At 35.5% G+C, this 24817-nt stretch overlaps 1 protein-coding gene across 1 annotated transcript in view; it reads left to right on the top strand.

The window, feature by feature from the left end:
* Il1rapl2 (interleukin 1 receptor accessory protein like 2) overlaps positions 1-15955 on the top strand; it is a 1202523-nt gene extending 1186568 nt beyond the window's left edge. The window contains exons 10-11 of the mRNA XM_028894663.2: positions 410-580; positions 11905-15955. Coding sequence (XP_028750496.1) covers positions 410-580; positions 11905-12602 — 869 coding nt within the window. The 3' untranslated portion in view covers positions 12603-15955. The remainder of the gene's footprint in view (positions 1-409; positions 581-11904) is intronic.
* The last annotated feature ends 8862 nt before the right edge of the window (positions 15956-24817 follow it).

Here is a 24817-nt window from a genome sequence, read left to right on the forward strand (position 1 = left end):
TACAGTCTGTGACTAAGTGGCAGAGCCAAACCAACTGGCACATGAAGGGTTCAAATCCATGACTTCGGCTGATTTAGTCCTGCATTCAAACACACTGAGATAATCATTTACAGAAATCACTGAATATCACAAGTGGAGCTCCTCACTAAATGGCACAAATAATAAATCTTTGTTCTATTCTGTCCTGACTCTTAGTGACCCACTTCATAACAGTTTGAGGTCATTTCATATGAAATATTTATTTTAAATTAGACTGCATTACCTATAACGTGAATTATTTTTCCAGTTTTTAAAGATTATCACTAATTACAATGCTTATTCCTGCTTGTTAGATGTTACAGACATCTAATATTCAAAGGGAACCCTCTAATATTTACCACTTTTGTTGTTGTTACTGTTATTCTTTAAGACAACAAAGAATATGATGCCTATCTCTCTTACACAAAAGTGGATCAAGATACTTTGGACTGTGACAATACTGAGGAAGAGCAGTTTGCTCTTGAAATACTGCCAGATGTCCTAGAAAAACACTATGGATATAAACTCTTTATCCCAGAAAGAGATCTGATTCCAAGTGGAAGTAAGTAACTTTGCATTTTGTATTTAAAACATTCCTTTCCTTTCAGCAAATTATATGGACGTGGCAAGCTCCAGAGCCAACTTTTTAGAAAACTGTTTCTCACAGTAGACGAGTTTTCAAATTCAAATTTCTCCTTGTGTATATTGTGACTTTAGAGCATCTGAAGTTTTTGGAAGGTATTCTCATTTATAACTTAAGTGTGGTTTTAAAACTTATAAGTGTGGTTTTTATTACATTGCTTTAGTTTCTGGGGTAATAAGGACATTTCATTTAAAAAATAAGCTGTAAAATTAACTTAAAGTTACTTCGGTGTGTTGCAGTTCCAAAGCTGGACTTTCCATCATTGTTTCTACTTATAAATATAATAAATGTCACTAATACATTTGAATCTTTGCCTTTCATCCTTGTTATTTACTATGCCTTGTCACTCATCCACAGATTTATGGAAAAATCCACTTTAAAAGGTGTATGATGCCATTGGGAGCAGTATTTTCTGTATGTATTTAATATTTAAATAAAGTTTAAGATGTGCCAGACACTGTAGGTTTGAATGCTACTTTTCAGTAATGCTACATATTGAAAGCTACATTTGAGCTTTCAGAGTAAATTCAGTTTCAAGTCAAAATACCTGCTTTGTTCTTGTTAAAAACATGTGCTTTGTTTAGAACACGTACATGGTAAAATATAAAGAGAACATAGGCCCTAAGAGATTGTCCCCGCCCTCAAAGGTCTTTTAAAAAAATTGAGGAAAAATCAATGGACTATAACATATTTGCATATGTGTCTGTTAAAATTCTTAAATATGTGAATTTATACACATGAGATAATTACAAAAATCTTTATCTTCAGACTTGATGGCATTTAAGATAATTTGACATAAATTTTATCACATTTCAGACTTACAATTCTGGGGGGGGGGCGGGCTTGCCAGAAAGAGAAGAGAATGTTTATGTATTTATCTTCCAGATGAGGAAACAGAGGCTCAAAGAAGCCCAAGGTCACATGGCTGTCAAAAATAGAGCTGGATATAGAATATAGATCTCACTCTGCTTGATCATACTGTTCCTCAGTAGTATTTCAGATCACCGTCAGTTCACCATGGTTATTAAGCTAATGAGAAACAAATGGGAACCAACTGTGTCTATCATGATTCTTGAGGATCATGTGTATGTATGTATGAGTGTATTTACTAGTATTTGCATTTAATGTGCATTAAGAGGTCCAAGGAAAACAATATTTACAAGTTAATTCTTTTCCTCAATGAAAATGTCTCTAAGCTTCTTTTTCCCAGGGTCTCTCTACTCTTACCTTTTTGTAATTTTGCCTACTTTCATCACTTGAAATACAGTGCTATAGCAATAGATTGCCCAAGGAATATCCTGATGCCTTGGAGTCATTTTTATGCCTCAGGGTCTTTCTCCCAAACCATGTCCCTTGTGTCTTTTCCACTCTCACTTCTATTATCCTAACTTAGACAGCAATTTTATGACTCTGATAATATTGATTATATCTCTATTTTCTTTATACTTTCACTGTTCCATGTAATCCGTTAACATGTGTGCATCCCCAACAGTACCAAAGCACTGTTCCACAAACTTTGATTTTTTTCACTATTTCCTCCAAGATAAAATCTATAACCTTCCTTAAACACTTTCATAATTGGCTACTAGCCCAGATTGTTCTCCTATTGACCATTTTATTTGTTACCTATTCAAAGCTTCTACACAAGCCAAGTTAGGCCTATGGCATGCATTATGTGTGTCTGCACTATGTTTGTTTATGTTAGCCACTTGAAGACCCTATTGATTATTTTCCATATCCCTTACTGATTTTGTGGAAAATCTGTTGTAATCTCTTCAGCCCTTGAAGTCATGGTGTATATGTACTCTTTGACTATAAATGTGCAGACCTATGATATTTTGTTTGATTTTGTAATTTTATGTAGCATTCCATTTATTTATATCTTACCAATATGATTATAAGTTCTACGAGTATTGTACTGTATTTCATTTATCTTCATAATGATATTGTCATCTAATACAATTTAAAGTGATTTGGTGCCTCATCATAACTGTTAATATATTTTCAACAGTGTTAGTTTAAGAGAAGAACAAGAAATGAAAATAAGCAAGGTCTTTATTTTTGGTTGCCCTTCTCTGTTTTAAAATGTTTTTTATTAATTCTTTGAAATGTTCATATAATATATTTTTTTGGTTTGATTTCTTGAGACAGGGTTTCTCTGTGTAGCTTTGGAGCCTGTCCTTGATCTCACTCTGTAGACCAGGCTGGACTCGAACTCACAAAGATTCGCCTCCCGAGTGCTGGGATTAAAGGTGTGCACCACCACCACCACCACCACCACCACCACCACCACCACCACCACCACCTGGCATCATATAATATATTTTGATCATATTCTTTTCCTTTACCCATCTCCTCCCAGATTGGTCCTCAAGATAACACAAATATAACATGCTTTTTAAATTTTCTTAAATTATCTTGACTATTAATTTACTAAACAATATGTCTAAACCATGTGTCACTCTTATGCATAATCTGTTACAAACCCAAGTGCATAAGCCAATGTTCCATCTAAGACTTTGGTGCTATTGGCACTTTGTAAGTGTCTATGACACTTCAGTATTATGATGGGTGAAACAACCATGATTCCAGCTCTTAGAGCTTACTTTCTAGAAAGAGGTTACACATCAAATGCAGCAGAGATTCAATAGCCCATAGAAGATCATTTTCATATTTTTGAGATTTTACACTCATCAGAATGATTGGGGACTTGATCCAGAGTACTAGATGGTACATGAAAATATTTTTTCAACAGTCAGCCATTTGAGAAAACTATGAAACTTTTAGATGCAACCACTGGAGGGTGTTTGCTTTTAATCCTTCCTTCCTGAACTAGGGAATTCATGTTCTCTGAATTCCGATTTGTGAGTATAACCTGCAGAGGTTCTTAAAAAGGCTCTTTGACAATTTTTCTTTTCCATCAACATTTCAGTGCTAGCTGAGCAGTCACCATGTCACGATTAACGAGTTTTTCCTTGGCATTTTTAGCACGCATTCAGGAAGTCGATGAAGTATATGAATAATATACTTGATTTACACATGAATGACAGAGTAGAACATTTTGGACCTGGTGTATGTGTGTTATTAAAGAAGCTTCTGTGGTCTGAATTTGCAGCCATTGGTACAGATTTAACAGGTTATGCTATATAAATATAGACACATTCCTGTGGGGAGGACCTAGTTACAATATTATAAGCTGTTTTTGTCCCTCACATCTCATTTAATGCATATTGACCCAAGACTATGCGTTCCTCCAAAAGTAGCAACAAGACCTTTGACGACTATAAAAGCAAACTTCGTAAGATCCTTCTTGATGCAGAATGATAACTCTGTGAATCAAACTAGTTTGAATGTTGCTCCCTTTCATTTATCTTCAGTCACTTTTCTGCCTCTCACAGTACTCCACTCAAACCTGTCAGCTCAAAATATTTCTAATGCCCAGAATTTTAAAGGTGAATGTATCTCAGTCTCAGTCTCTCTCTTTCTCTTTCCCTCCCCGTCTCTCTCTTTTTCTCCATTAACAATTCTCAGAAAGTGCTGATAAAAAGATGTTGATCTTCCAGATAAATTGGAGTTTTACCACTCGCCTACTGGGAAAATTGTTGTGTGCCTGCTATGAACCATAGAGATGGGAATATTTGACACAAATATTTTCCCTAAATACTGAGACCAAGTCTTTAGATTTGGGGCATTATTTTCCTGGCAGTAACTACGTTTCCATTCGTGAGCCAGCGGCCAAGATCTTCTTTATGTTTTCTCAGGTTAGGTGCCTGGATGTGGCAAGAATTTGTACTTTCCAGTAAAAATTTGGTCTGTTTCTTCCCAGACTAGAAACATCTGTCCCTGAGAACAGTGAAAGCAACTTTGTTGCCAACAAGCCTCTGTATGTCAGAAGTGACAAGCAACCAAAAGAAAGCCAGAGAGAAAACACCCTACTCAAACTGCCTAGAGACACAAACTTGAGAAGTCGAGATTTTCTCACCCTTGCAGCTGCTGAGTTTTGTGGTGTAAAGTACCCTACACAGAGCACATTGTGTTCATGGGGCCTAGTGGATCCTTGAGGAATGAACAGATGTGCTCTGAAGCTGACATGTGACCAACAGAACCCAGCTGTGCAATTGAGATCTTGAAATTGAGGACATTTTTTGGATGAGTACCATTTAGCCTCTTGGACCCATCTTATCTCAGAGTTTCTGCACAGATTATGAAACATTAAAGTATAAAAAGCTATGGGATCTGGCTGAGGCCCACTGCTTTGGAGGGGAAAAGAGCATTTGAAGACAAATAAAATAAAATAAAACTGAAGAATCAATCCTATAGTCTTTATTTACCTTTAAAAGAAAGAAAGGTCCTTAAAAGTGTATTAGTAACAATTATGACTCCAACTTATTCTAGCAGAAGTTTTGGACAAAAATATAATTCTGTAAGTGGTAACTTACAGAAGAAAACAATCCTTCACAAGCATTACCTCAATTTCCCCTTTTATTCATATAAATATTTGGAAGATCTCTACATGAATTATTTATGTATGTCTATGATAGAAAAAGACACTAGTGAGCTAAAATATTATTATGTATATGGCTGACCAACCATGGCCCTCGAAATTATATCTCTAAATTTGATCTCAAATATCATTTTTTACTTATTTTCATGCCCAAATTTCTATGAGGCTCTCTCACTCAAGAATTGTAGCACTTCTTCACAAATTCAATTATCTTATTTTATGTATTTGCTAAACTTTCCTCACTAATCTAATCTTCGGGCTTTTAATGCCTAAGGCCAGCCATGGGATTGTTCTGACAACGAAATGACAAATGACTGGAGAACACATCTGCTGTCAGATGATCCCTAGTCATTTCTGAAGTGAGGCATGCAAAAAATATTTTTTGTGCATGGACCTGTAAGCATGCATTGCCAATAGTTCTTATAATCGCTGAACAGATTGGACACCATTCAAGTAAGTTGTCCTTGGGGAGGAATAAAATCCTTTTCCAGGCAATCTAATGTCTGTGACCTAAAAAGTGTGAGGCAGAGGTGACATGCACAGCCAATGAAATTTAAAACGTTGTTTGAAATTTACTCACATAGTATAAAATTAGGTGTCTTGACAATTTCCTTCATGCTAGAAACAAAAAAAAGTAGAAATTATACTCTAATTACTCCAAAATTTACTAAGGTTAAATGGACTAGTTTTCTCATCAACATTTGAAGTAGATGTTAGAATCCATTGTGCAGAATTTTAATCAGGAAATATGGAGTTTAAAGTAAAGGCATTTTTAAACAATCAACTGAGCAGGATAATGTCTTAACACTGAAGCAAATACAGAAAAAAATCTCCATGAGCAGTAATAGCTTTATTCCATAATCAGTAAGTTGACACCACTGTCAATTAGTTACATACGCACCTTTCTAGGGCTGATGAAGAAGGGGGAAGGACGACAGAGCATGGGTGTTCTGATGCCGTGTTACGCTCCAATTTCTCTTTCTCTGAATAGTCTTCAAATGTGAAGAGGTGAAAGAAAACAGAATGTAAACACTATTCCCACAGGTGAAATGCAATACCAAGTATAAAGGACTTACTACCAGAAATAAGGCCTCCAAAATCATAGATGTAACAGAATAAAGTTCCCTCAACACACAAGCTCTGACCAAATCTAAATTAACTGTTGATTTACCCACTAATCATTCTTCAGTAGGATTCTTACATTAGTTAGTCAAGAATGAACTTTCTGTTGTGAAATTAAACCCTGCTAACTAGTTGTCAACTATCAAGCTAATGACTTGAGAATTAGAGGAAAGAGGGAAGACTTTGTAGGGCATGTAATATCACACATGGGAAGTACATCCCTACACATGCACCCAGCTAAAGGAAAATTGTGGTGTCTGCCCCGGTAGCAAATAATGGACAGACTCTCACAACTGACAAAGTGAAAAAATCCATAATATTTTCAATCAAGTAGTAATAAAAGTACCTCATTAGAAGCCTCTTTGTATGTCAAAGGTCTGAGAAATTTTCAATCATAGGTACCTAGTAGTGAAAATATGTTTTTTGTTATATAGGAAACACACAGATTTTAACTTAATTTTTGATATATTAACCTATATTTTTAAAAGATACTGTTGTTGATGTTTATTAGTTAACAATGTTCACCAAAAACTGAGAGTATTATATGCGTTGGTGCATCCCATCTCATTCTAATGATATGTTTTTGTATAATAGCTGTACATATTTGTGTCTTTAATTTGCAAGATTCATTTGAATCTGGCAGAGTACCAAATTATGCATGCCTAGACCCTAAATATTTGATCTTTTAACTTGAAAAATATGCCACATACTGTGATAACTCCAACATAACTACAAGTACCAATACAAAAACAATTTGCAAATTGCTAATTGATTAACTTGCAAAATCAGATTATCAGTAGCTAGAGGCAGACCACCTGTTAATACAGTTTTTAGTTTTGCTCCTGTCCTCTCTACCTCTATAGCCCATCCAGAGCTTTAGACTGAGAAGGGTACTCAAGTCTTCAAAGCCATACATACCTCTCTAGACTCAGTTAATTAGGACTGCTGTCTTTGTTTCTGTTTTATTTGTGTTTCCTCCTTCATTTTACCCTTTGCTTTATTAAAACAAGCACAATTCATTTGCCGATCAGTTTTCTTTAATCTAATCCTACTTCTCTGAATAAATCCACTGGAATTTTATTTAATCAAACTTCTGAAAGAGATTTTTTAAATCAAATTCACCATACTTTTAATAGTGTTTTAAATGATCATTTCCATTGATTTTCCCCAATAATGATGCTGCCAGCACGTACCTTACCAAAGGAGGGTCTAGTGACAATGTGTCGAAAAGAATGAATCCCTAGAAAAGACAAAATGATACACATCTTGGTGTTGGCACGTAAAATATGAAATTTTTCCTATCCTAACAGGCACCTCAATTAAAAGTTCCATTGAAGTTTTTTTTTGTTGTTGTTTTTTTTGTTTTTTTTTTTTTTCTTTGCCTAGTTATGAAGGTCATGAATAGGTTAAATGTGCTTGGCTGGCTTTGTTTCATGTCTCTTATTCTGCCTGTGCTTTCACAGACTCATCTAGAGAAACAAGAAACAGTACAGCCCCCTTTGGTCTTCTCTGCCATCAGAAGTTACTTAAAACCAAAACTTGCAAAAAGACATGACAACATGACACTGTGACCTTTCATTTAAGGGATGCTATATATTTTTATGTGAGGGAAAAAGCATCTTTTAAGGGATTTTTTTTTCTACTCTGTTGCTAAATTTGTCTGAACAAATCAGGGCAAGATATATCGAGTATTCATATGTGCTGAGGATTTGGGGATTTTTTTGAAAAATGTTTCTTTATTATCACTTTGTGGTAACAAGCTTTTTAATTCGTTTTCTGAAGGCTTCTAAAATGTCTCCCACAAAACCACAGCCTACCAGGGCAAACCTGACTGCCTGTTGGACACTGTGCTTTGGACGAGCAATGTCTTAACTTGATACCTGTTTCTGCTTAGTTTGTTTGGAACTGTTCCAAGCCTAACCACCCTGCCTGGTCTATAATTCAGTGGTGGCAAATCTTCTCTGTAAAGGTCCAGATAGTAAATATTTTAAAATTTGTGGATCACGTATGCTCTCCCTTGTATCATGTTCAACATCTTAAAAATCTTATTCATCATCCTCAAAAGAAAAAAAACTTTCAAAATGTAAAAATGTCACTCTTTGTTCATCGGCCACCCAAAAACAGGTCATGGGTTTTAGAAGATCAGGTTTAAAATCACAGTCATTAGATACAGATATACAGCCCTGAGGTGAGGGGGGAATTGTCTTGAGCATTTGCTTCATACACACAGCCAGCCAACAAGGACTTCCTGGCTCAAGACTAACAAGTAAAAATCTTTGGACCATGCCTCATTTGTTTCTTCTTCATTCTGTACATTTTTGCATCACAACTAGGTTTTTGTTTTTCCCATGAAAAAAGGGAAAGCTGAAAGGAAAGAGAGAACCAAATGGAAGAAGGATGGTGAGGGGAGAAAGAAATGAAATACTAACTGAGAAAATAACAAAAAAATTAAAGAAAGAGAAAGAAGGAAAACTTGGACGTGGCAGGAAAGAATGGAAAAAGCAGAAAAGAAGAAAAACATAAAGGGAGAGAGCAAGTGGTAGAGAGAAGGAGAGGAGAGAGAAAAGAGGAAAACAGAGAGTGAGCCAGAAAGTAAGAGCAAGAGCACACAGTCTCTCCCTCTTCCACAGAGCCAAGCAGCTCTTAGCGGCACCTCCCCAGCTGCTTTCAAATATTGAGGTTGCTGCCCAGCCACTGATCACCATCCCAAGAAGTGAAATGTGGGCTTCACATCTGAAAACTTCCACTTGCTTTTTCACCAAGTGAAATGGAACACAGAATTCAAGGCCCAAGCAAATGGCTCGTGTTTTCTTTGGGACACTTGGGCTATTTCTACCCAGGGAAAATTTTGATGTACTGTCTAACTCCAGTACATATGATTAATGTATATATAGGGCAAACCAGGATAATTCCGTTTTTTTTTTCTTCCACAGCAGGTTTTCAGCCCGAATTATCTGGATGCTTGCCTCAACTCTCCACTAGGCTTTGCCAGGATAAGCACAGCCAGTGTAGTATGCAGGAGACTGGGACCACTCCCTCTCTCCAAGGTTCCCTTCAACACCCACACCCTGTGCAGCTGAGCAGAGTAGGAACTGTCCTAATAAATTTCTTCTGGGGGCAAAAGTTTCTAAGATGCCAAAAGTTTCTAAGATGCCACTAAATCCATAAATGTTGCATTCTGCTTAGATGTAAAATGGGAAAAAATATAATAGATGTGTGAACTGGGAGAACTATACTAATGGGAAAGTATTTTACACTCTTTCATTCCCCATCCCAGAAAGTGACCAGTAAAGCTGAAGTTCATGATAGCTCAATTAAATCAATTGCTGCTTGACTTATAATTTCTCTTTATGTACAGATATATATATATATATATATATATATATATATATATATACATATATTACTTTTTAAAAACATTTGTCTAAGCACTTAGGACCCCTTTCTGAGAAATGACAGAGAATCATAGAAGTTATCTTTATGGCTTCTGCTGTCCCTTTTTTTCTGACAACTGCTGTTTCCTCTTGAGATAGAATTTTTGCAGAGTTCATTCCCTGCCTTCCTAGATTGCCTAACCCAATCCTAACTCTTCTCTGTAAACATCTTTTTATTCCTGCTCTAAATATTCACATTTTACTTAATTCTTTGAGAAATTCACACAATGAGATTTGATCATATTCACCATCCTCACCCAACTCATCCCAAATTTTTGTTTTTAAAGGTACATTTAGAATATAGCCTAACATAAAAAAATAGTGTTGGTCTTGGAAGTATATTTACTATGACTACTGAAATGGTTTGTATGCTACTTTTTAAAATTCCAAAGTGTAGGCTGAAATTTGTTGAGACAAGAATTATAGTGAAAATAAAGTCTTGGGAAATTATTAGTAACAGAAATTTCTATGAAATTACAATGAACTCATTATCCACCCAATAAAAGTATATCCTCTTGTATTCTTGCACCAATACCATGATTCTGGGTGTGGGATTTGTTTTGTTTAGTTTTTGCTCTGGAGAAAAGGTGAAAAGCATCATGGGAAAGATACATGATAGTTTATTTTACTGTATCTTACAGATCCAACCTCTAATGATGAAGCTTCCCACATAACTTCTTTCTTTTGGGGAGCAGAAAGAAAGGAAGAAAATGAAGAGTCAGAGCTGTTGATGCATTGGGATAGTATCTTTCCACTCTATTGAGACTTTCCACCTTTCCTTCCACTTTGTTTCCCCAGCCCTCCCAGTGACAAACCTCCCCAGAGCTGTGTGTACAGTGGTTTTGTAAATTGTAATGCCGACTTTTCCCTCTAAATACACACTCTCTAAAGGAAAACACTTAAAATTATTGAGAGGTTGCATCCCAACTCAGCGACTAGCCTCATCCTCTAAAGTACTGTCAAATGTAACTACTGCATGGGAATACTCTGAAATATATTTTAAAAAAAATTAACAAGAAATTGTTAAATGGACAATTCCATGTATCTCTTTGAAATGTTTATTTTGTTGTTGCTGCTTTTGTTGTTTATGAGCAGGGATATGTAGAAATGTTGCTCATAACCTGGGGCAGATTTGTAGTGACCAATGTTGCTATGCTTCTGTAAGCACTGCTTTTGCTAGAGGGCACTGTACATTAGACAGGGCCTTGTGCTCTGCTTAGTAAAGACTGCTTTCTGGTGCAGCACCTGTGTCCAAGTCTCTATTTTTTGATATCACAGGGATATGGGCTTCCCTTTATGGCAGATGAGACTGTGGGAAGTGTGATTTCAAAAGGATTAATGCATGGGGTAAACAAACCCAGAGGCAAGTTGAGTATTCTTCTACTACGAAGAAAGCCATAACATATTCACCGCGTTTTCAGAATTGCAACATAAAAGTTTATTTATAAGTATTTACCCTCCTTTCCTCTTTACAAGTCATTCTTTTCCATTACCACCCCCAATTCTAACTCCACCCTTCATTCTTCGTCCTTGAACCAAAAAGCAATAGATCCTTCCTATTTAATTCATGAACACACATCACTTCCATATATATTAGTTTGAAGGACAATATTGAGGACCTAATGCTGCAAATGACAGAACATATTCTGATAAATAAGGTGATTGTGATTCTAGAAGAGATTTTCCACCATATCCATCTTACAATCTCTCCTGTTGGTAGCACACACACATAGCTTCTGTAATATTTTACCAGTTGAATAGGAGTCATGTGTACCATTATTATTTGTTAGCCAAAAGTTATAAAACACAGAAAGGAAGGAGGAAAATACACCAATCAACTGGTTGATTACTTGTTCACTTAGAGTACTAACTTACTAGTCTGGAAGTTTGTCTTGACTTAAATGATTAAATAAAAAAAAAATACTAAAATTCACCTAAACTCTGAAGAAGCTAAAGTTTGTATGGGTCATCAGTACACTGTAAGTAATAATAAAGCAAAAAATAAGGATTTTATCAGTTGTTTATAATTTTTTAATTGTTGCAGAAATGGGCTTTCTGGATATGCAATACACAAGAGAAAATGTAATGGACTTTATGAAAGACTGGATCTAGAATGCAAACCTAATGCTTTAAAGACTAGCAATGTCTTTGTTTTACTCTTTCTCTCTTTCTGTGATTTATAGCATACATTGAAGATCTCACAAGATGTGTTGAACAAAGCAGAAGACTTATTATCGTGCTAACTCCAGACTATATTCTCAGACGGGGATGGAGTATTTTCGAACTGGAAAGCAGACTCCATAACATGCTAGTCAGTGGAGAAATCAAAGTGATTTTAATTGAGTGTACAGAATTAAAAGGGAAGGTGAATTGCCAGGAAGTGGAATCATTAAAGCACAACATCAAACTTCTATCACTGATCAAGTGGAAGGGACCCAAAAGCAGCAAATTAAATTCCAAGTTTTGGAAGCACTTAGTGTATGAAATGCCCATCAAGAAAAAAGAAATGCTATCCCATTGCCATGTTCTAGACTCTGCAGAACAGGGGCTTTTTGGAGAACTTCAGCCTATACCTTCAATTGCCATGACAAGTACATCAGCCACAATGGTGCCATCGCAAGCTGATCTCCCTGATTTCCACCATTCAGATTCAATGCAAATGAGGCACTGTTGCAGAGGATACAAACACGAGATGCCAACCAACACCCTGTCAGTACCTTCCTTAGGCAACCACCACACTTACTGTAACTTGCCACTGACACTCCTCAACGGACAACTACCACTTAATAATTCCCTGAAAGAGACTGAGGAATTTTCAAGAAACAATTCCCTACTGCCGTTATCATCCAAAGAGCTTAGCTTCACCAGTGATATTTGGTAGTGAGAAAAAAAAATCTCAATTCCTCTGAACATCTACATGAGAATATGGAATTTCTGTTATACTGAGCATAAATTACACCTAAAAACATTGAGGTGCTGAAAATGTGAAGAAAAAGGCACAAAAAATCATGTTTATACTTAAATATTTTTGTTTACATTTATAGAGTAGTGGGGGAATAGAAGGTCTTGCTTTTGTAGTATGGCATCTTGTCCCAATGTACAGTTTTGATTTTTTTCCTAAAAAGAAAAAAAATTGAATTGTGTCCTTTTCAAGGAAGTTTTATGGCACCACAAGGACTGCCCATATTTAAGAATTCAGCATTTAAACATATTTTTCAAAAAAAAGGAAATCCTAGAGACTCAATGAACTTGAAAATTATGAGTGAATGTTTAAGTGAAAGGAGAACTTTTATAGAATAACTGAAAACAGTTGGGAATTACAAAGGAAAAAAATTGATACAGCTAATTGGAAGATTGTTCAGGAAGATCAGTTGAGAAAATAGTATGATTGAAACATTTACATCTTCTTCAACATAATGGACAACTTCTGTAGACTAAATCAACAGCCTGTAATAACAGCTTTTAGTTCTATTAGACAAGCACAACAACTGTAGCCACACTGGTAGGTAGGGAAACTATGTGCATTCCTTAAGCAAACGAATAGACAACTCTAAGCTCTTTAAAGATGATTTTTAGTAAGCCTTATGACTTTCTGGATCATTAAAAAAACATTTTACTACTTTGAAAATGCATCTTAAAGTGCACATTTTATTGTTTTCTAAAACATTCCTATTTAAATGTTTTCTTCCCAAACACTCTTGTGATCCTCTCGAAGATTTATGTGAAGATGTAGACATTGTCCTACTTGTTTTTCAGCCTCACTGCAAGTTGAACTTAAATTCATATTGACTGCAAATGTCTGCAGTTAGAAAGAAGTAATGACACTATTCAGAAATGAAGTGCTAAGCGACTCGAGTTTACTAGTAATAGAGCAGCAACTGCAGACTTTTCATTTGCAACGTAGTTGTGAAATAGACTATTCTGTACATACAACGAGTCTGTTCCTGCAGAAGTATCTGTATTCCCAGTGCTTCAGAGAATATATTTGATAGATTAAACTTGTCTACTCTCATGCAGTGACTGTGACTGTACCATATGAGAACGTCTTTGTCAATAGCCTATCTCCTATTGGCTATAAGAAATGTACTCCTATTCTAGCATTTGTTATGGATTACGACTTTCCATCACTTACGATTAGTTTGGTGTGCTCTCCAACTTGATACCTGTGGGGGTCAATTTCATAAATGCTTATCAAAGTTGATTCAGAAATTTTGCAAATGGTTCATACATAAAGTTCTTGAACAATTATAAACAAGGACAATGTACACAATGTGTAAAAATTAAGACTTTGTTTACCCCCTTGTGATTGTGAGATCCCAAAGTAGAAGCAAACATAAGAAAATATTCTTTGATGATCTGTCTCTAATCTCTTTCCGTGGTTGGTTCCCTGTAATCCATCTATTCTGTGAAAGTACCTGTTTCTCTATTGCTTTTCTATATCTAACTGTTCAGAAAATGCATTATGCACCAAACTGAGTGAAATTTTCACAGTGATACACGTTCATTTCACAGGGAGACAATTAATTTCCCCTTTGAAAAGTCCTGTTCAATATATGTAGGTATTTCATAGATGTATTTTTTTCCACCAAGAATGGAAACTTCTGTTAAAACTATAGGTATTTCAAAATGAAAATGTATCAATTCTGAAGTGTTTTTCCAGTGTTATAAAGTTGTATTTACTCTGGGTGTTCCTTAATGCTATGTGTAATGACTAAATTAATAATCTGCATGAAATGAGTGCTACATGTTTTAAGTGGACAATTGTACTTTATACTATTTTATTTTTCACAGAAATCTAGATTAATTCAAATAGAATGTTCAGTCGTATTTTTAAACTAATAGTTCTGTATTGAGCATGCCAGTTCTGAAAATATAACATGGGCCTCTCTGCTTCCTTTATTTACAATGATTAAACGTGGGTAGCAATTTGAGTTGGCTGGCCACAATGTGTCCTTTCACTGCTTGTAGGTACTCAGAAACAGAGCATTCACACTTGTGCTGGGGAACTTGACAAGAAACCTTTTCTACCATTTTCAGGAACTAATGTGTACACTATCTATAAAAATTTATTTCTAGATGGCAATTCAAAATTTAATTTTCATCTGAGATTTTTTTTGAAGATACAGCCCATAGGGTATAATAAGTAGTCTAGAACACAGTGTATGCTTCCAGTTGTTTTTACAGTGAAACTTTTTTTCCCCTTTTTAACTTTTCACTGAATTTTGGAAATCTAGGAAACCATGGTTACAACTATGTCCTTACACATTCAAAACAAATTTATTATTATGTTATTGTATGCAAAAATACATTTGCAAACTGAATTTTAAAGGCGAAGCATTCTGAAAACCAAAATGAAAGAATATAAAAAGAATGATAATATGTACAAATCAAAACATTCCATTGAGCATAAACAATGCGCAAGGATATGGACAACATGTTCTTGGTGGGTTTGATAAGTATGGTCCCTGATCTAACCAGAAAAATAATGCTGCTGTGTACTTTCTGAAAAGCATATAACATTCACCACTGCTTCTAAACTTTAATTGAATTAGAGCCAAATCTGTCCTAATTTCAAGAATTCCTTCAAAACTATGACACAGAGACTCCATGTAACATCATGTAAAAGGAAGATGTTTTGGTTGTGGATTGAATGATAATATTGTGCAGTTTAAAGCTGCTAGAAGGATGCAGTGAGAAGTGAGCACAGTTCAGTTGTGAAGACACATTTATACGACTTCATTATGTGCTGAAATGGAAATGAATAGTAACCAAATGATTACAATGTAATCAGTTAGAAAATGATAAGCTAAAACAAAAAGAATATTCTGACAAGAATAGGGAGGAAAAGCTTCGACAACTGTAGTATTTATAGGACTTACAAGAGGATAGAATCACGGGTCTAAAGCCTCTGCTGTCTTTTGACATTTTATTTTTAAATAAGCTAACACACAGGTTGAGGAAATGGCTTCACTTTGGGGGTTGGGGAGGCATTTGTTCTGAAAGTATGAAGACCTGAGTTCAAGTCCCCAGCACCTATGAAAAATCCTGACCATGGATGCACAGGAACACTCATCATTGGAGGATAGAGAGATGAAAATTCTGAGACCTAGCTGGTCCTGAAGCCTAGCTGGAAGGTAAGTTTTGGTTCAATAAGAGACACTGTCTCAAGGCAAGAAGTTGGAAAAGTTGCAGAAGACACCAAACATCCTGTTCTGGCATGTACACTTGCAAATTTATATTCATATAGGAGAGAGAGAGAGAGAGAGAGAGAGAGAGAGAGAGAGAGAGAGAGAGAGAGAGAGAATAAGCTAGTTCACTTTTACAATGTGTTTTCCAAAGAAAATACCCTGAAAATTGCACATATAAATCTTCACATTTCTTGTATTCATTTCCCAAGGCGAGGTAATGAACTGATACTAAAGCTAAGATGGAAAGTTGTCCTGTAGTGATCAGTTAAATATGAACACTGAATCACTGTTACTTCTTTTTTGAGAGTGAAGCGAATGTTGAAAACTGTTTGGCTCCAGTTCCTCTATTACTCATGCATTTTTGTTGTGAGATGCCTGATACAAGGTCAGAGTTTTGAGTATTAAGGCCCTCTGATAAATATATGAAACAGTTTGATAAGCTTAATCATTCACTTTAAACTCTTTTATTATCAAAGTTGCCTTTAAAGGGAACTGAAATCAGCCAAGAGCAATTTAAGAAGAATATTTATCACTCCACTTAATTACCATGTAAACAGAACTTGTAAAATTATGTACAACCACCTACATTTGTTTTTCTACATGCTCACTGCTCTTTTCTCAACTATATTTTCTCCAGATGGTGTTACAGTCTATCGTTAAATGTGTTGAGTGCCTGCTGTATACTGGCCAGTGCATAAAATATAATAGGAAAATTTTAAATCACAATCCTTATTCTCAAATAGCTTATACATCACATTCATAAAGAAAGCAGTGGCTGTAATACACCTCTCAGTATAGGAAAATTAATATTTTTCATGTGCAGTAACAAGTGAGATGGGCAATTCTGTATTGACTTGGGCAAGAGATAAGTTTGGTATAGAGAAACCAGTGGTGGAAATGGGAATTTCTCAAATACAGAGCATAACACATGTGAATATGGAAGGAAGAATAAAAAAGTTCTTTTCAGGTGATAGCAAGAACAGAAATCTGAGTAAGACTGGGAGGAATGTTAAAGCATTCATCTGAGAGCAAGCAGATTTAGGGGGAATTAGGAAGGGAAATGGAGACTGGGAAGCCAGTTATGAGATTATTCTCACAGTCTAGTTGAAAGGAGAGCTGGAGATAAGTGGTGACCTTAAACCTCAGCAAAAAGCAGACTGAGAAGAAGAAGAAATAGACAGGATATAGTGGTGCAAAAAAGCAGAAATAAAAAAAAACAGTAAGCAGTTCAATAAGCAAAAACATTAGTTGGATCAAAGGAACTTTGTAAGTGTTTAACCCCTGCTTTAAACTGAGCTTTCTGACACTGGCAGGGTAAGGAGACAGAAAGCACAGTGCTAGGTGTAATTGGTACTGAAATACTCTACGAAGCATTTGGAAGAGATAAGTTCTCTGAAAGGGCAAAGTGCTTCTTTAAATCTGGTTTAGAAACAAGTACATTTGCTCCACTTGTAATTCCAAATTCATGAGGAAGAAAACGATGGGATTTTGTTCTCAAGTACCACTGTCTGGTTCTATTTAAATTCCACATCTCATTTTGAAATAAAGAATTATGACCTTGAAATGAAAGCATTGAAATGATTAAGTCAAGACAAGCAAAATGGCTCAGTTTGTTCAAGTGCTTGCTGCCAAGCCTGACTACCTGAGTTAGGCCCCAGGACCCACACCGTGGAAGTAGAAGAGCTACTCCCACACAACTCCCACTCCTTCACACTTGCACCTACACACATGTGAAGAGAGGGGAGGGAAAAGAGAGAATTTAAATGTCAAATGTTAAAATAAAAAAGGTGATTCTCTAAAGATCAGTAGTCTTGTCTCGTTTCCAGCTAGAGTTCCAATACCCGTAAATAGGGCCCATCTCAAGGTGTCGATCACATCACATTTGTTGGTTAAATGGGAAAGGAAACTTGGAAGCTTCTGTGAAGTCCATCACAAAATAAGAGACATGTTATCTTTCTTTTGCTTTTTTCGGTAAGTAACTTTACAATTTAACAAGAGGGGAAATGTATGAGATTATCTCTCTACATCCTGTTTGGGCCTAGGATTTTATGATTCTAAGTATATTTGTGGTGGGAGATCAAAGTTTCTTAAAGATGCTGCCAGTTACACAAATCATTATTCCTCAAAAGATTCAGACAGTTTAGTTCTATGAGGCCACCCAATATAACTCATTGCTCCTAACCACAACATCCCTTTCTCTAAACACATACTTTATATGCCTACTCATTGCCAACAAAAACTTCTTTTTTTCCAAAGGTTACATTTATACCTATAATTATTATTCTAGGTGGAAGAATGAGGATTAGATTAGCCTTGTTTACTGGGCACAGAGTGAGACCCAGCAGCAGCTCTACGAATGAATTCAATATGCAGAAATACCCCAGTTTCTGTCCTCTTTCAGAGAATTTTCCAAGCAGTACAGAAACCAAGATTACTTCACCATCTTGATGGAGGGGTTGTGTGAAAACATCTAGAAACCAGAGTAGTTGTGTATATTTTCAGCTAGAGAAAATTCCTTAGCATTTCTATTCCATTTTATAATTTGAAAAATAAACACATATAAGGGAATTGTGAATATTGTAGGCAAAGCACTTAGAATAGTACTTTGCACAGCATAAGAATTATATTGAAGTTACCACTGTAATAATTGTTCTACACAGAAATGGCACAGCAAACTACCATCCACCAAAAAAAAATGTACATTTTATTGTACTTCTCAAATGGAAGAGTTGAGCTATTTGGTTTCATGCCTGACTGCCTGGATGACAAAGGACCGCGGCTAAGCAAGAGGTGCATTCTGTGGTCATGGAACAGATCAGAGCTAGCTGGCCCATAGAAAGAACAAGCCTACAGTAACTTTGACCACATTAGTAATGTGTTCTGAGCTAGACAAAAAACAGGACTCCCAGAACATGGATTATTCAGATTTGCTGTCCATGTTAATCAAAGTCCCCAGATGATTGCTTGATATTCTGCTTTACTTTAGCTAGGTTTACATAAGCTCAAAACATCTGGATGAAAAGTGAAAAAATGCAGATGTTTAAGCCGCATGATGGGAAACATCCAGATGTCTCAAATTTGGATTTGTCATTTTGTTCTTTGTTTTAAAAGAAAAAGAAGCCAAAAGAAAACAAAATAAAAATCTACCACAGTTTGTATTTCCCTTAACCTGGGAAAAATTAAGCTGGTTGCATATTATAGAATTCTAAAATGTCCAAGAGTTGATTAGGGATCTTTTGATAATGGATCCAGATGGATACGCTTCACTTTAAAAAAAAATCTGATCTATACCTACCCTTTTTGAGAGACAATGGTTTTTACAGTTAGACAATATATTGGAAAAGTTGATTATACTGGCCTGTTTAGGAAAGTATAACTGAGATTATAGCAACAGTAAAGACTAATTAGCTAAAGAAGTCTCTCAAAATGGTGTTTATTTTGTAAGAAGATCTGTTCTCAACTAAAATACAAACATTTCTTCTGTTTGTGAAATTACCATTTAAGAAATATTTTTTACCTTGAATATAACACAGACAGCTGACTAAAAATATAAGCAATAAAGGTAGGCATTTTTGGAATGTGAGCTGAAGATAATCAAAATTCATGAAGAAGTTTCCAAAATGCTTTTTGTCAATGCCCTAGAATGATTTTCACTAGATTAAATTATGAGTAAGCAGCCACAGTCTATGCTTTAGAATTCTACTGAACTTCTGCATTGAGAAAATAAATGCATTGACTAAGTGAAACATTAAGTCACACAGTTTGGGAAATGAACAAGAACTTCAAGCCCACCTATTTCAACCTTTTTATTCCATTCATTAAAAATAAGTCCAGCCGCTCAGTGGTGGCACACACCTTTAATCCCAGCACTAGGGAGGCAGAGCCAGGCAGATCCCTGTGAGTTCGAGGCCAGCCTGGTCTACAGAGCAAGATGCAGGACAGGAACCAAAAGTATACAGAGAAGTCTTGTCTGGGAAAAAAAAAAAAGGAAAAAAGAAAAGTCCAGAGGTGAAGTGATGAAGTGACTTGCTCCAGTGACAAAATAACTGTGGGATACAGAAACATACTATTATGAGTAAACTGATGGTAAATTTTGGCAAAATATAAGGAGATAGGGAAGAAAAATAGTAACTGAAAAACTCATGAAGATGTTGGTCACATGGGTGATGCTAGAAATACATCAAGCATAGAAGAGGGAGTTATTTAGACAATATGGAGAAACGTTATGGGAATCCCAAGGCAAATAGGTATCTTTGTGCTTTGAATTCTTGCTGATATTCTTGTGAATAATTGTTTTAATGTATGCCATATTACTCATCATGAGTCTTTTGTGATTGCCCCATCCTCCCCAGTGGTTAAAAATCGGTGTATTCAATATTATTTGGATTCTGGAAGAGCCTTTTGGCCATGTGATGATGTTAAGTTTTAAGAATTGCTACAAATACTCAAGGAAGGCACTGAAGAACTAGTCCTAGGTTTGGGGTGTTGGTTGTGATTATCAGCTAGTGCTCAATTGCCATAGCCAGCAAAGCTATCTTAAGATCAAAGTGAGTCTTTCCAGGTCTCTAGCACTGTGTTTGGCAATGTATATAGAGAAATACAAATCAATAAATCTCAAGTGCTTCAAAAAGCAAGGCTAAAAACTAAATAAGAAGACATTCTAGGTTTTCCCCAATAGAAAAAAAAATGGAGTATTTTTCCTCCCAAGAGTTGGCTGGTCTCCTCAATGCACACCCACCTAATAAAGAGAAGCCTAAGGTATAGTGGATCATTTTGGAGAGAATTAGTATCAAAATGAATATAATTGTTCATTGAGTTTTATTAGTACACAATGTTCATTATTTTCTAACACAATGGAAATTTATTGGAAATAAGAATGTGTACATAAAAAAGAAATGAACACTATCTCTATAGAATTCAAAGCACAACCATTGCACCATACCCAACCATTTATCATTTCAATTTAAAAACATTAATGCTGCCAGTGGAAACAGAAAACAAGTTGTCAGCAGTTTCTCTCGAGCACGATGAAACCACAAAGCCATAGACCAGGCAGTAAAAATTTGTTTAAAAAAACTCAATGCTTCAAGACAAGCCAGATTATTATGAGAGATATACTGTAAAGTACTCATCTCATTTATTTTGCACGGATGCCAATTCACATGAAATGAGCTTTATTGGTTTGAGAAATCTTTTTTTCTTTCCTGTCCTTTAATGTGTGTAAACCAAGTTCTGAGCCACATTTTGGAGGATGAGGGTCATTGATCTTCCTCTTTACTTTTCTATTCTAGCCACAACCCAAGGTTGATTAAAAATGATGAAGCCAAACCTTTACATGCTTCCTTCATTCATGAAAGTTCTTTAAACTTTTTCCCCAACATCGGTCTCCTTTAATCTGTTAGAACATGGGATGTTTTAAGTTGGAAGGAACTTGGGAGGCCATCTAATACTCTTCTTTTAATGATGGATAAAATGTTGTCACTTATCCAATATTAGAAAACTAATTAGTGACAGAGCCAAAACTAGACTCATGAGTTCCTGATTGACCATAAACATTTCATTATCCTAATCAACCTTCATCAATTCAAAGACCAGATTCTTAAAGCATTCATGCAGGATTTGGGAGTGTAGTTCAGTGGCAGATAATTTGCTGAGCACATCCAGGACCTGGGTTCCATCATTAAGATCTTAATAAAATTAAATAAATGTATAACTGTCCATATAATAACGTATAAATGTCCATACGATCATCTTTCATTCTAGGCAAAGGACAATCTCTTTTCAATGCATGGAATGTTAAATCCTTTCTAGTTTCTTTATGCCATACAGATGTATTTGAGATATTCTCCATATTACACCAGATACACTAACTATACAAAGAGCCTAGAATCAAATTGTAGAGTTCTCCTTTGTAAACTCCACCACCACTTACAAGAAAGAAAATAAATTAATACTATGGGAGCTTACCTTGTTCTTAAACTTATACTTCCTATCCAAAGCAACTTGGAAATTTCCTTGGAAATTTTATAGTGGTGATTTAAGACTAAATATAGGACCTTATGTACACAAAGTAAGCACTTCCCTATCGATCTATATACCCATTCTTTAGAAAAAGGAACTTTTTAAATTTTGAGGTAAGATATCAATAAATTCCCAGGCTAGCCTTGAACCATTGGGGTAGAAGATATTTTCCACATAGTATCAGTTATGTAAATTATAATATTATGATTAGGATGAGTATTTGTATCTGAGAAGAACTATCAGTACCAAGTCTAGAATCAGAATTTCTATACATAAATTCTAGACTTGAATTGACTATTTCAATATCAACAAATTACTTTGTGCCCTACTTTCCTTGGTAGTATGATTATAGTAACAAGGATTTAAGTAAAATGAGCATATGAAGTGCTTAAAAAGGGGGTTCACACACAACAGAGGTCGTAGAATTGCTGCCTAATATTTTATAGGGGAAAAAGTTAGCTCAGCAAATTAATCTCCAACACTCAGCATGGCAGGAACTGTTTTAATGGATTTCATCCATGAAATGTATGCAAGGAAGAATGCCTCTAATTACTAGTCATGTCTACTCATTAAGCTTAGTCAAGCATGCCCTTTCCTTGAAAACATTAATGTAATCTTTATTCCAATTACTATTTTTATATCAACCAGCATTCATCTTCAAATTAGAATGTGATTCTGTTTACACTAAGAAAATAGATCCTCCAACAATTCTAAATTGGTGAGTAGTGACTGCCCCTCAATTCTCCCGTATGTCCCCAGTACAAGCAATTCTGAACATTTTAAAGAAATGAATATTTTTTTTTCCACCTGCCAAACTCCCTAAATTTCCACTCACAAATATCCCAACAGGTTTGAAAGGCCCAAACTATAAAGAGAAAGTTCAGTAGGTCAATAAGCCACTGCATAGTTGTGGCTTTTAGGAAATCACAAGTTGAAGTGAGTCAGCAGTATGATGTAGATGCTTAGAAAGCAAACAGAGGGCTAGAAGACAGTAGTACAAGTAAAATGCCCAGGCTAAGAAAATCACACAGCAGCAAACAGATTATTTCTGGAAGGTTATGCTCATGTCTGGGCACCCACATTCTAATAAGAACTGTTTCAGTATAGAAAGAGGTCAGAAAAGATGGTGCCGATGAATTTTCTGAAATTCGGCCATGAAGGGAGGAACTGGAGATTTTTGTTTTTCCTTAAAAAGAAGAAATTTAGCCAGACTATGACATGGAAACAAAATTAGATTTATTTAGTGTAGTCCCTGTGGGAGAATCAGGATAATAAGTAGAACTCATGAAGAGGCGAATTTAGGCCCAAGATCAGAAAGTCCTGTCTAAGGATATAGACTACCCATAAACAGAATGTGCTGCTTGGAAAAGTGGTAAATTTTGTTGCTGCAAACCCTCAGAGATGGGAAAAACAGAATTATTTCTGGTTGTGTGACTTAAAGGAGTTGATAACAAGGAAAATTTCTAAATCAAATCCATGATTCTAGCCCAGTGATTATAAAGTCATATTGTTGAATTACCTGCATTGACTTCTAACAGACCTTCACCATCACAATCAGTTAATCTTTTTACTTAACCTTCATTTGTCTCTATTTCTGTCTTCACTCCATGTGTTCCTCTCTACTCCCATAGATTCTTCTCCCTATCTTGTTTTCTACCACTGATAAACACAAATATGTAATATTTGAGACATATGCTGAATTTATTATGTTCCAGAAACTCCTACTAGACAGATATGACTGTTTGTTCTAAACACTTTTTCCTACTACTTGAATGCTTCAATTTGGCAGCTGTATTTCTCACTCTTCTGCAAATGTATTAAAGTTATCTTAACCAGAATAAACCCATAGTTTATCCCACAAATGTGAATATACTGTTTCTTCCTGAGATAGTCCCACTGACCACAAAGTTAAGTGGAACTTATTCTCCAAGACCAATGTCTAGTCCAATTCTACCTGATCTTTCCCTTCATTTGGGTCCACTGTGTATCTTAATTCATTGACATTTTTAACATAGACTTATTATGTCTCCAATTTCTAAGTTTATTTAATTCACATTTGTTTTTCAATTGAGGAAATGATAATGCTTCCAAAACCAGATAATTTGGATATTCCTATTCTCTGTGTGCTTTAGAATAATTTTCTATCTTTTTTCACTTCTTCTTAGGTGTTATTATATAACTGTAGATAATAAGAACTGTTCTATTTCCAAAACCTTCTTTGCATTTTCAGAAAGCATACTGCTTTGTTAGTATATAGTCCATGCCCAGGAAAGTCTTAATTGTTTGTCTGTAAAGTTTCATTGAGAGACCTCTCTGGAAATACTGTTTTGGTCACAAGGACACAGAAGTAAACAAAACAAACATGGATACAGATCTCCATAGAATTTACATTTTTAAATATGGCAAATAAACTATTTGGAATATCAGACAGGAAGAAGAGTGAACACGAATTTCCCTTCTGTAAACCATTCATGCATGCAATCAAATTAACTTGAAATAACAACACTGACTTTACCATGTAGAACAATTTTAGAAACTGAATTTATATCCTTATATTTTAGTTTACCCATCAGAAGTGACATATGCCATTTTGGTGACTTTGAGACTTGTCCAGTCTAACTGGAGTCTTATCCAGTCTAAGTAGCTACCACTAAGAATAGAATGATTGAATTTAGCACTCCTAAGCTACCTCTGGCCAATTCTTTGGTTTTTATACTGTAATTAATATCCAACCACTTCCTTTCATGGAGATAGATACATTTAAGTCATAAATGGACAGTAATTACAAATGAATGGAAAAGAAATAAGTAGATACTGAATGTCATATACTGAGCATTTTTCTAGACATGCAGAAAAACCAATGTCTAAGTCATGGCTCCTGATTTCA

Source organism: Peromyscus leucopus, chromosome X (assembly GCF_004664715.2).
Source record: "Peromyscus leucopus breed LL Stock chromosome X, UCI_PerLeu_2.1, whole genome shotgun sequence".
NCBI lineage: Eukaryota > Metazoa > Chordata > Mammalia > Rodentia > Cricetidae > Peromyscus > Peromyscus leucopus.